The following is a 13,793-nucleotide window of genomic DNA, read 5'->3' on the forward strand; positions in this document are numbered from 1 at the left end:
GATGTCCATGGTTGTGGACATACCATTGTAACTAAATTATCTGATTTAAATTCTCAAACTTACTGATTTCAAGATAGGTTCACTCTAGTTATAAAAGAAGCTGAAGAAACTCTGATTTCAGTGGTGAGGATCCTTTAGAAAAGGCTGTTAAGAGGGAAAAAAATTTAAAACCTGTTTTATAACTACATAAGTATAGATCAGTGATTTTCAGCTGGTGTGCCATAAGAATTTTAAAAACGTGAAATACCTGACTATTTAGTCAGGGGCACTGACCTCTTTTCCCTTAGACTGTCAAATAAAAAAACAGTGACAACAGTCAACACAACAGTAGCCATCTGGTGTGCATAAATCAAAATTATACTTTTTGGGGGGGGTCAGGTCAGCAAAAAATATATATTTTGGTATGCCACAGAATTTTAGTAACTAGTTTATGTGCCATGAGATGAAACAAGTTGAAAATTGCTGGCATAGATGAATAACGTCTTCTGAGAAGGATACCACAATGTTATTGTGTAAAAGTAATGAGGTACTCTGGGTAAGCCTGGTAGTCATAAAATACCACAAATAAACTGGGATTTCGCACATTATCTGTGACAGTGTCATAGAGGTCAATGGGATGCTGAGGATTCTTTGGAGGAGGCACAATTAATGACTGATTTCCACATTCATACAATCCGGTAAGTACTCGCACATAATACATGTGCTTTATCCCATTTATGTCTGGTTTGGAGTAGGTGTTATTGGCAGAATAGTTGGCATTGACAGCAAAGTAGGTTCCCTTTCCATATGCCACAGCTGTGAAAAGAGAAACAACATTTTTAAGAATTTCAATTTAGTCTAGAGTTTGATGAATTATCCCAATATATCCAATAATGTTAATATAATGTTCAGTTCTCTCTAAAGCCTCTTTAAAATATTTGTGTGTGTGTTTTTAATTTAAAACATCATTCCTCCATCTTTGAGTCAGTCAAAACTCTGGCTGCAACATGGCCACGAACCATGAGAGAACACAAGGCAGGTCCCCCGTGGTCCCTGAGCCAGCATGGCTTCTTACGGCTGACACCTCATCTGGGGCAGACATATTCCTCGCTTCCTTACCATTCTTTCCTGCATAACTGCGGTTAAAGCCATGCAGGTTGACATGTGGCAATGAGTTAGCATCTGTCCCATGGAAGAGCAGCTTCTCATTTTGTATTTGGCCATTCTTTGCATCCATGATTTTTTTCTTTGTCTGGTAGGCCTTCCAGAGAGCTGGATTCTGGATCCTCTCAATCTGCAAACCAATAAGGAAAAAATATTCTGTCAGTGCCAAGAGCCCATGGCAAGACACAGCAAATGAAACATGACCACTGTTTTTTTTAATCCTCACTCAAGGATATGTTGTGAGAGAGGATGGGAGGGAGAGAGGGAGAGAGAGTGAGAAGCATCAATGCCAGAGAGAAACAATGATCAGCTGCCTTCTGTATGCGCTCCAACCAGGGATCGAACCCACAACCTTTTGGCATACTGGACAACACTCCAACCAGCTGAGCCACTTGGCCAGGGAAAGACCACTATTGTTTATAAGTAAAAATTACTACAAACAGCCCTGGCCGGTTTGGCTCAGCGGTTAGAGCGTCGGCCTGCGGTCCCGAGAGACCCGGGTTCGGTTCCCGCTAAGGGCATGCACCTCGGTTGCGGTTTGTCCCCGGCCCTGGTTGGTCGTGCGGGTGGCAGTCACTCGATGTGTCCCTTTCACATCGATGTTTCTCTCTCTCTTCCTCTCTCCCCCTCCCACTCTACCTGAACAAAAAATAGAAAAATGTCCTCAGGTGAGGATAAAAAAAAAAAATTACTACAAACAGCAAGTTCAGTGACAGATGGCAGCTTTCTGCATTCAGAAATATTTTTAGGCCCAGAGTTTCACAAATCAGGCCTTGGGAAGAAAGTTGATTTAATGTTTAACATCTTTTGTGCATTGCATGAGCAGAAGCAATGTCCAGGGCCTTGGCGAACCACGGCCGTCCAACTCTGCCGTTTGCTTCCACTGTAACGACTGCTCCTGCTGCAGTCCACCTCGCCTCGTCACTCTGCCTCTCCTCCGTCCTTCTGGAAGACGGTTTACCTAGCCAAGCTGTTACCTGTGGGAGAAGCACTAGTGTGTCTAGGCAAGAAGGAAATTAGTGAAAATTAATCTCTTGTCCAGTTGGAAGAGTGGGCATGAATCCTGGTGGAAGGGAATCTGGTCACAGACCCAAGTGGTCATGCGTTTTTGTTTTTGTTTTTCTAATTTATTTTTCTTTTTTTTAAATTATTTTTTTAATCCTCACCTGAGGATATTTTTACATTTATCTTCAGACAGAGTGGGAGGGAGAGAGAGAGAGAGAAAGAAACATTGATTTGACAGAGATACATCCATTGGTTGCCACCCACATGACCCCAACCAGGGTCAGGGACAAACTGCAACTGAGGTACGTGCCCTTGGCCAGAATCAAACCCGGGACTCCCTGGCCACAGGCCGATGTTCTAACCGCTGAGCCAAACTGGCCAGGGCCTAATTTATTTTTCAATTACAGTTTACATTCAGTATCATTCTGTATTAGTTTCAGGTATATAGCAAAGTGGTTAAAAAATTATGTATTTACAAAGTGGTTCCCCCTACTGCTTCAAGTACCCACCTGGTCCCATACCTATTTATCTTGATATTATTGCTGTAATCTATACCTCTGTGGCTATTCTGCAACTACCAATTTGTACTTCTTAATCCCTTCACCTTTTTCACCAAGTCCCCCAACACCCTCCCTCTGACAGCTCTCAGTCTGTTCTCTGTATCTATGAATCTGTTTCTATTTTGTTTCTTTATTCTATTCATTAGATTCCACATATAAGTGAAATCATATCATATTTGTCTTTCTCAGACTGGCTTATTTCACTTAGCATAATCCCCTCTAGGTCCTTCCACACTGTTGTAAAAGGCAAGATTTCCTTCTTTTTTACAGCTGAGTAGTATTCCATTGTGTCAATGTACTGCCACTGTTTCATCCACTCATCTACCAATGGGAACATGGGCTGCTTTCAAATCTTGGCTATTGTAAATAACACTGCAATGAACATAGGCGTGCACATACTCCTTCGAATTAGTGTTTCTGTTTTTTTTCTCTTTTTTTCAGATATATTCCCAGAAGTGGAATCACTAGGTCATAAGGCAATTCCATTTTTCATTTTTTGAGGAAACTTCACACTGTTTTTCTGCATTTCTTCACACTGTTTTTCTTCACACTGCACCAATCTGCATTCCAAAGTGGCCAAGCTTTGACCATACTCTTTGGTCAGTGGTTTCCAGGGATGTGGTGAAAACTCCTTGGGTCCTAGATTGCAGGTCAGCTTCCAAACTTCCCTAATCAACAGGGAGTGGCAGTTTCATAGAGTTGTCCTGGGAAGGAATGAGGAGTGGGTGAAGGGGGTGAGCCCCTCAGGAAAGGCACAAAGTAAAGGTTCCATGCTTCCAGAATCTTCTTCCAGTCTACAGAAATCTCGGTGCTAACACTGTTACCAGCCTTCATTTTTTTTCTTTCTTTCAGTTTTGGGTTTCTTATTTTTAATTAAGATACAGTTTGACCTCTAGCTCAAAGTCTCTGCATTATCATGCATTTTATTGATCTGATTTGTGATTTTAAAATTTATTTTTCTTTTTACCTACAATTAAGTTTTTAATCTTTAAAAACTTTAATTTTCCATTTTGTTTCTATTTACCTTAGAATTTATTCATTTTCAAAAAGCCTTAAAAATTTCTACTTAGTTTTGAAATCATTCTTATTTCTTAGCTTTTCATTCTTGTTTCTCGCCCGTTTTTAGTATATGTGCTGCACTCAACCTTCTAAAATGTAATAACCACACAATGAAAATAATTATTTCAAGTAATTTTGAAAATAGTAATCTGATTCTATATCCCCAATGGGATAAATTATAAGGTTAAAAAAAAACACTGCAGCCCTGGCCAATGTGGCTCTTGGCTCAGCAGTTAGAGCGTCGGCCTGTGGACCAAAGAGACCCGGGTTCGATTTCAGCCAAGGGCACATACCTCGGTTTCTGTTGGTCCCTGGCATCATGCGGGTGGCAACCAATCGATGTATCTCTCTTGCATCAATGTTTCTCTTTCTCTCTCTCTTTCTCTCTCTCTCCCTCTCTCTCACTCTCCCTCCCACTCTGAAGATAAATGTAAAAATATCCTTGGGTGAGGATTTAAAAAAAACAGCAGCACTGCAAATAAATCTTAAACTTGACTTAGTAGGTTTATATTAGCAGCAGGCTTCTGGCTGTGGTCAACTATTTATATCAGACCAATCCTCTTGTCAACAATGACTAGAAGAGCTGGGGGGGTGGAGGGGCAGGCATGTCTGAAGGCAACAAGGATTTGATGGGCCAAGTTCCCAGACAGAACAGCAGTGCAGAGTGAAGCAAAGTCAGAAGACAATAGATTAACTTCTTCAAAGTGCTTAAAGAAAATAACTGCCACCCAGAATTCTATACCCTGCAAAAATGTCCTTCAAAGAATGAAAGTGAAATTAAGACATTTTCAGACAAACAAACACTGAGACTACCAGAAACATCACGACCAGATCTACACTGAAAAAAACAACAATAAAACCAGAAGGAGAACGATCCCAAGATGTAGGCATGAAAATACAAGAAGAATGGAAGGGCAGTGGGATAAAAGGGTAAATATAAATCAACAATGACTGTATCACCCTAGCCGGTTTGGCTCAGCGGTTAGAGCATCGGCTTGTGGTCCAGAGAGACCCGGGTTCGGTTCCCTCTAAGGGCACGTACTTCAGTTGCAGTTTGTCCCCGGCGCTGGTTGGGTTGTGTGGGTGGCAACCACTAGATGTGTCCCTTTCACGTCAATGTTTCTCTCTCTCTCTCTCCCCCTCCCACTCTATCTGAACAAAATATGAAAAAATATTCTTGGGTGAGGGTAAAAAAATAAATTAAAAAAAAAACAAACAATGACTATATCAAAAATTAAAACTTTATGGTGTTTCAAATATACACAAAATTAAAATACAGGTTAAAAGTAGTACAAAAGGCAGGAGGGGATAAATGGGTTTAAAGTGTTCAAAATTCATTGCATTGTTTGGGAAATGATAAATATACTAATTTGCATTAGAGTTTAATAAGTCAAGGATATACACTGTAATTGCTGAATTATAATAGGTGAGATGTATAATGAACAATCTAATAGGGCATAAAAATGGAATGATAAAAATACTTAATGCAAAAGAAGGTAAGGAAAAAAGAAACGGAACAAAGAATAGCTGTGATACATAGAGAACAAAGATTAATATGGCATATTTAAACCCAACCAGCCCTGGCTGGTTTTGCTCAGTGGTTAGAACATTGGTCCAGGGACCAAAGAGTCTCGGGTTCAATTCCCATCAAGAGTACAAGGGCACGTACCTCAGTTGTAGTTCAGTCCCCAGCCCTGGTCTGGGTCGTGCAGGAGGCAACCAATTGATGTGTCTCTCTCACATCAATATTTCTCTCTTGCTCTCTCTCTCTCTCTCTCTCTCTCTCTCTCTCCCCCCCCTCCCTCCCACTCTATCTGAAAATAAATGGAAAAATATCCTCAGGTGAGGATTCAAAATAAAAAATAAAAAAATAGTGGGACAACCTTATCATATAAGGCTTCATGTGATGTATCACCTATGAAATAGTCTTGCAAAACATATTTTCTTACATGGGATAATGATACTTTGTTATTTGGGAGAATGTCTTTGTTCTTAAGAGAAATGTATTAAACTATTTAGGAGTGTCATGATGTCTGCAACTTACTTTCAGATGCTTCAGCAAAAACTGAGAGTGAGGGAGAAAAAGTAAATGTGGCAAAATTTTTTAATCCAGGTGGATGTTAAAAATCATAGTCATAAGACGTAACAGACATGGAGGATGATAAACCGTTCATTTTTCATGTTAATGTTTTCGCATGACCAGAGACCTCCACAGAGGTGCCTTAAGTACTTCCTAGCTCTGCTTTTGTTGGTCTTACACTGGGATTTCACATAAAGTGTTATTTGAGAAAAAGGTTCCACTACAAAAACGTAGTGACATCATTTCTCTGGCCGAGGTCTGACAACACACGGCAAGCCTCCAGGGCCCAATGCAGACACTGCTGGCCAGCTGGACAGTCCTGCTCAGCCTGGGCTTGGCATCTCACCACAGTGTGCCAGTTAGCTGCGATGAGATGGTATTGGGAATGAAACGTATTTGCCATTTCAGAACCAGATCATTAAAGAGCTGCATAGAGTCACATTGTCTTAGTACCTCGCAGAATTGTTTTGCTCAATTGGTTTACATTGAGATCTAAAAAAAAGTGGGAAAACGAGGTTATCACCTCCTCCCACAACTACAGGCCCCACACCCAACTGTGGTGGATAAAAATCAGGAGGGGCACTCAGCCGGGAAGGTCCTCCCTGAGGACTGAGGGGTCCCTGCCCCATACCAGATGCCCTGCTCAGGGTTCCAGTGCCAGGAGGAGAATCCCCATAACTTCTGGCTGGAAAAACCAGCAGGAACTGAGGCTCAAGGAGGCTGCCACTGCTGGAGCCCCAGGCAGTTCCTCTTTTTTTTTTTAAATGATTGGCTTTATTTATTTATTTATTTATTTATTTATTTATTTGTGGTACGTGCCCCTAGCGGGAACTGAACCCAGGATCCTCTGGTCCGAAGAAGACGCTCAACCGCTGAGCCAAACTAGGGCCTGCACACAGACTCACTCGGACTTGCTCTCTCTAAGCTTGGAGGCAGCTTGAGGGACACCAGAGACATGCAGGGAAGAACTGAGCTGTTTGGCCTCGAGATGAGGGCTGGAGAGGGGGCTCTCTCCTGGACAAACGTGCTAGTGGAGGCTGATGTTCCTTTGGTGAGCCCTTCCCTGGGGTGGGGGTGGGGGGGCAGCAGACAGCCACCATATCTGGGACTCCTGCAACCTGGCTCACCCTGGTTGCCCTGCCCCACCAACTTTCAGGCCCACCCAAGCTGTTTCCAAAGGCTTTACCATAGGATTGGCCTGTCTTGGATCCTGCTTCAGAGTTTCCTAAAATCTATCAAACAAGCAGCATCTGCTCTCAGTGAGCCCCATACCTCTCATTAAGTGGCCCAGGTCTGGCACCAGTTAACTCTAACTTCCATATTATTGCCCCAAGCCTCTTAAATCTTTTACTTTCATATTGATGCCCCAGGCCTCTTATTGTTTAACCTTGCCCTAAGCCTCTCATTCCAGGAAACCAAAACCCATCACTCCAGTCAGGCGGAACGGAATGACGGAACTACCCTAACCCACCCAAAACTGCAAACGGTCTCTACAAGAAAAGTTTCAGGAGACCCCAGCCCCGACCCATCAAGGTTGACCATGACTCCTCAGCTGAACGGCCACCCACCCCAGCCCTAAGTTTAAAAATTCTTAGTCTGGACAAGCCAGTTGATATTTTCTCCTTAGAGGTAGCCCAGCAGGTCTTTCCCTCAATAAACCTACACTCTTCTGCTTACTCGGCACTGCCTCGTTCTTACAAATAATTTACAAGGAATCAATAGTAGAATAGGTGAAGCCAAGAAGCAAACCATCAATTTGGAATATAAGGAAGCAAAAAACACCCCATCAGAACAGCATAAAGAGAAAAGAATCCAAAAAAATAAGGATAGTGTAAGGAGCCTCTGGACAACTTTAAGCGTGCCAACATTTGCATCATAGCAGTGCCAGAAGGAGAGGAGAGAGAACAAGAAATTGAAAACCTATTTTAAACAATAATGACAGAAAACTTCCTTAATTTGGTGAAGGAAACAGACATACAAGTCTAGGAAGAACAGACTCCCAAACAAGATGAACCCAAAGAGGTCCACACCAAGACACATCATCATCAAAATGCCAAAGGTTAAATACAAAGGGAGAATCTTTTTTTTTTTTTTTTTTTTTTATCCTCACCCGAGGAAATTTTTGCATATATCTTCAGAGAGAGGGGGAGGGAGTGTAAAGGACAAACATATGACCTTACCCCCTGGATTTTAAGGGAATGGCAAGAACTATCTACTAATAGATAACCACTGCATTGTATAGATAACCATTGCTTTGTGTACACAGAAACTGATTGTTCCCTCAGGCATAACAGCTAACTGCAAATATCTGCTTCTGTACATGCTTGCTTGCTCGCATACCCTTAACCCAAATTCCTTAACAGGGGCTAAGACAACTATATAAGCAACCCACCCCCTGAGCTCGGAGCTGCTCTCTCCTCTGTGTAGGATGGGACAGTCGCCGCACAGCTAATAAAGCTCTCTTAATTTGAACCCAGTTCGGAGCCTGAGACTGGTCTGTCTCGTTGGTCTACAACAGGAGAGAGAAAGGAAGAGAGAAACATTGATGTGAGAGGGACACATCCAATGGTTGCCACCCCCATGGCCCCAACTGGGGCCTGGGACAAACTGCAACCGAGGTACACGCCCTTAACAAGAACCAAACCTGGGACTCTCCCGTCCACTGGCTGACGCTCTAACCACGGAGCCAAACTGGCCAGGGCCAAAGAGAGAATCTTAAAAGCAGCAAGATAAAAGCAGTTCATTACCTACAAAGGAGCTCCCATAAGACTGTCAGTTGAGCCCTGGCCGGTTTGGCTCAGCGGTTAGAGCGTCGGCCTGCAGTCCTGAGAGGCCCGGGTTCGGTTCCCGCTAAGGGCACGTACTTCGGTTGCAGTTTGTCCCCGGCCCTGGTTGGTCGTGCGGGTGGCAGCCACTCGATGTGTCCCTTTCACGTCGATGTTTCTCTCTTTCTCTCCCTTCCTCTCTCTCCCTCCCACTCTATCTGTACAAAAAATATCCTCGGGTGAGGATTAAAAAATAAATAAATAAATAAATAAAGCCAGAATCCTCTTTAAAAAAAAAAAAAAAAAAAAGACTGTCAGTTGATTTCTCAAAAGAAACTTTGCAAGCCAGAAAGGAGTGGCAAGAGACTTTCAAGGTGATAAAAAGCAATGAATGACCTACAACCAAGATTACTCTATCCTGCAAAGCTATCATTTAGAATTGATGGACATATCAAGAGTTTCCCAGACAAGAAAAAGCTAAAGGAGTTCACCACCAAACCAGTATTATATGAAATGTTGAAGAGTCTTCTTGAAGAAGAACAAAAATATGAGCAATAAAATGACAAGAAATACATAAGCAAGCAGAACAGAAACAGATTCATAGATACAGAGAACTTTTTGTTGCCTGCCAGATGGGTGGGGTTTGGGGGGATGGGTGAAAAAGTTGAAGGAAGGGCAGGATGAGATAAACCAAAGAACTTCTATGCATATGTGCATAACCAATGGACACCGACAATAGTGTGGGGAAGGGGAGGGGGGTTGGGGAGGAGGGTGTCAATAAGGAAAAAAAGAGAGAACATCTGTAATACATTCAACAATAAAGATGAGTTCAAAAAATAATAAACTAAAAAAGTGGTATATAATTTGATATTGAATGTATTGTGAGGATGATTTCGAAGATATTCTCCAGTACTTTATTCATGGACTAAACCTCTCAGAAGTCAGTCAGTATTGCGAAAGCTATGCATCTCCTGATCAAATGGTTTGCTTTTTGATTTTTGTACAAGATTATGAATCTTGTAGCTGGCTATTTACTTCTTTGCTTTGTCTACTGGGAAGCTCAGGGACAAACTGGTGGTCCTTCTCTAGTAACTATCTAGGACTTCATGTTATATATTTTTGTGAAAAATACTTCTGTGTTATCTTATTTTCCCTACCCTCCTTTTCTCTTTGTCCATTTTTCTTCAACTACTTATTTTATCTGAAGGTATGGCATATATTTTTAGGGCATTTCAAATATTTTTTGAATTATTATGTGCTTAATTACATGAATAAATAGAATGGTGGCAGTGCAAATAGAAAGTAAGAGAAAAGTTGCAAAGAAAAAAATATACAGACCTCATTGGCACACTTGTTATAATGGATGAAGAGAAGGTACTCAGAAACCTCTAGCTTTACTCAGAGAATGGTGGAACCAAGGACAGAAAGGAGAAGGGGAAAGATAACTACTTAGAGATGATGAATTAGGTTGTAGAAAAATTGATTTAACAGATAGATAACCAAGTGGAGATATTTTTAGGACCCTGGGAATATGTTCTAGAGTTGGAGTCAAAGATCCAGATTGATGATATGTTGATTTGAGAGCTATTAACATTGAAATAATAGCCGCATCCAAGAAGGGTAAAAGCATTCCCTGGTAAAGTGCAGAGACAGAAGACCAAAGTATAAATCCTGTGGGGAAAGCTAGGATTCAGGGTTCGAAGGAGAAACAGATAACAGTGATAACGAAAGGAGAAGTAATTAAAGAAGAAAGCATCAAAATAATATTACCATAGAAGTCAAGAAAGACCATAGATTTCAAAGAGCAATATTAATTTTTAAGAGTGGAAGATGCCAAAATAAATGAGGTGAACAAAGCAAGGACCACCAGTTCACGGAGGAAGCAAGCACTGTCAACGTGTGCACAGGGCGGCAGAGGCGCCTAAGTAACCCTGACCCGCGGAGCCTCCGCTGCTCTGTGGTGGTTTGCTAGTTATTAACTCCAACTTTGAAGCCATATCTTTGAATTTTTATTAGCCTACTTAACAAATAAAATGTCTTTAGTATTCTCGTATTATATTGCAATCTATTATAACTGGCACAAGAATCTCTGTCTTAATGTCTCAGTAATGATTGGGACGTTAGAAAAATCTAGCATCTAATTACCATAAAATATTCTAATTCTGGGTTAAAAAATATGATAGGAAATAAAAATGTATTTATCCAGGACTACAATACCCCTCATTCCCACCATTAAGAAACTCCATGTCAGCAGATAGCTTACCTTCAGTATCTTGAATTGTGAGCAGGTCTTATTAAATGCATCCGCCACTTGGTTGTATTCTGCATGGCCACGCTGCAGCTCAACCAGACAGACTTGCTGCTGCTTCATATCGCTCCAGTGTCCTGGTATCTCAACTGCAAAGTAGACATTTGAGGACACTGTCCACCCAGGAAGTCTCATCTACACAATCCACCTCCCTGGTGTGCTTTGAAATACCAAGTATCATTTGTGTTCTTGTTTTACAATTTCCCGATTCAATGTAGTCAAGAAATGTCTTATCTTTCTAGGAGAATGTTTTTCAAAGTCCGGACCACAGAACCAACTGTAATGATTGTTTTTTATTTTTTTGGTACGTGCCCCTAGCGGAAACCGAACCCGGAACTCTCTGGTCCACAGGCCGATGCGCCAACCGCTGAGCCAAACTGGCCAGGGCTAATGGTTGTTTTTTAAAAAACAAAACACCCCAGATCTATCAAATCAAAATCTCTGAGGGGTAGAACCTGTGTTCCTACATCTTAACAAATTTTGATCATGCTCAGATTTGAGAACTGCTGCTGTAGTGGGACTTGGCTGCACATCCTGCCCAGTCTCTAATCTCTTATAATTTAGTAATTTAACCATCAACTATTTCCCTACCATATTTTAAATAGTTGCTAATGGCTTGTTTACAAAAACGTGGATTTTTGCCAGAATGCCCACCCCAAGGCCCTCCACATCCGTTCTCTCATTATTCTTCACAACATCCTTAAGGGTTGAGTGGGCAGCAGGGTTTGCCATGTGGCAGTGGGGCAGCTCAGTCTCCCCTTCTGCTAAACAGGATTTTATCCTTGACTTCTCATTTCCTTGGGGTTGCTCAGGGTGTGAAGAATTCATTCACACCGACCTCACAAGAGATGAAGAGAACATAGTGGAAAGGAAGCCATTTTTACTAGTTTTCACTGGGGGACTTCTGTGGTTTGAAAGCAGGAACAGCTGTCTATACGAGACAAGAATTCCCTTCTCAGGAAGCAGATCCAGTCAGAGAATCTGAAGGCTGCTTCCCAACGTGTGTGTCACTGGACTTTATGTTCAGGGCAGAGGAGGAAGTGTTCTGGGAGAAGATCCTACAGGTCCTCTCTGGGTATCATCACAGATGCAGAAAGTGCCCACTCTCTGAACAGGCTGTCTTCCCCCTTTTGTTCCAAAAACACCTTGGGCCACTTTTCTTTAAAGCCCATGGCTTTCCCTCTCCTGGCTGAAGCAGCCATTACTTCCCAGAAGAACTGGCTCTGGGAAGCTTGTAAACTGTAAAAATGCAAGGTTTGGCTAGTGCTACCACTGAGATGGTCATCCTCAGATGCTGAGCACATTCGTGCTGTATTTTCCTGACCATAATCTAAGCTCCTTTGGCTCAGAGACCAAGTTTCCTATCCTATTCCTTCAGAGTTACTTGAATTTTATCTACTTGAATACAAATTTTGATGTAAGTACAGAAGCCAAAGTAAGTGTAAAATAATGGATAACAAGTATGAAAGTTTGACTCACCTTCAGATTTCATGATGCGCCGAACAGGTAAACTGTGTCTGTTTGCATCTGTAGCAGTGTATGTTTTCAAGTCCACTGTGTAGCTCTGATTATTGATTTTGACATCAAGTGTTTGTCTCTGGTTTTTTTTGGCCTCCTCCAATTGCAGATTGGTTATTTTGTCAAAATTATGAAAAGCGTTATTGTCATTATATTGCCATTCTATGAAGTCACTGATGTATTCCGCTTTGGACTCCTGCTCTTTGGCTAATCTCACTGTCTTAAGCATTTCCTCAACTGCATTTCTAGCCTGTTCCACATCTCTGCTCATTCCTGAAATCTTAATCAAAGGTTTTTGACGGTCTAAGATCAGGGAAATATTCAATTCCTTCTGCAGCTTAGTCAATTCTTGACATTCCTTTTCATCAAAGTCTTTGATACATTCATCTTCACTGATGTAAAGATTCTGTTCCTTTATGATCAGATTCTGTAACCAGGAGAGGGCGTTTTCCAAACATTTTTCGTTTTCACCACACACCTGAAAAATTGCTGATTCTGTTTTCTTTTCCAAAATCAAAACCATTTGTTTTTTGGGAGATGGCTTTGATAACCCAAAAAATGCTAAGAGAGAGAGACACAAAAGAGAATATAACAATTGTTTTTGGATTGAAAAAGCAAAAAAAAAAGGTTTAGCTATAAGCTATTTCTCCCTTGCTTCCTTCTTCCTCCTTCCCTCCCTTCTTTTTTTACATTTTCTTTTCCAGTCATCATGGTATACACCACATCCCCATGATTTATTTATCTTATAATTGAAAATGTGTACCTTTTGACCACTTTCACTCATTTTACCCACCTCCTACTACCCCATCTCTGGCAACCACCAATCTGTTCTCTGTATCCATGAATTCAGTTTATTTTGGTTTTTTTAAAATATATATTCTACATATTAGATATGTCATAATTATTTGTCTTTCTCTAACTTAGTTCATTTAGCATAGTGCCCTCAAGGTTCATCCATGTTGTTGCAAATGGTAGGATTTCCTTTTTTATGACTGAATAATATTCCATCATATATACAGGGTGGGGCAAAAGTAGATTTATAGTTGTTCATATGGAAAATAATACAATAATTAATAACTAATGAACCAGGAATAAACTGATTCATGTACTTACAACTATAAACCTACTTTTGCTCTACCCTGTACATACCACGTCTTTTTTGCCTGTTCATTTGATGATGGACAGTAGGTTGTTTCCATGTGTTGGCTGTGTAAATAATGCTATAATGAACATGGTGAAGCAGATATCTTTTCGAGATAATGATTTCATTTCCTTCAGATAAATACCCAGAAATGAAATTGCTGGATCATGTAGTTGTTCTATTTTTAATTTTATGAGGAACTTCCATACTGTTT

The 13,793-nt window shown here is 41.1% G+C and overlaps 1 protein-coding gene across 1 annotated transcript in view; it reads right to left on the reverse strand.

Moving 5' to 3' along the window:
- Window positions 1-376: 376 nt before the first annotated feature.
- Window positions 377-13,793, reverse strand: part of PARP14 (poly(ADP-ribose) polymerase family member 14) — a 46,911-nt gene continuing 33,494 nt past the window's right edge. The window contains exons 14-17 of the mRNA XM_036242588.1: window positions 12,400-12,999; window positions 10,876-11,009; window positions 1,099-1,273; window positions 377-795 (exon numbers count right to left, since the gene is read on the reverse strand). Coding sequence (XP_036098481.1) covers window positions 506-795; window positions 1,099-1,273; window positions 10,876-11,009; window positions 12,400-12,999 — 1,199 coding nt within the window. The 3' untranslated portion in view covers window positions 377-505. The remainder of the gene's footprint in view (window positions 796-1,098; window positions 1,274-10,875; window positions 11,010-12,399; window positions 13,000-13,793) is intronic.

This window comes from Molossus molossus, unplaced genomic scaffold (genome assembly GCF_014108415.1).
Source record: "Molossus molossus isolate mMolMol1 unplaced genomic scaffold, mMolMol1.p scaffold_m16_p_5, whole genome shotgun sequence".
In the NCBI taxonomy this organism is placed as follows: Eukaryota; Metazoa; Chordata; class Mammalia; order Chiroptera; family Molossidae; genus Molossus; species Molossus molossus.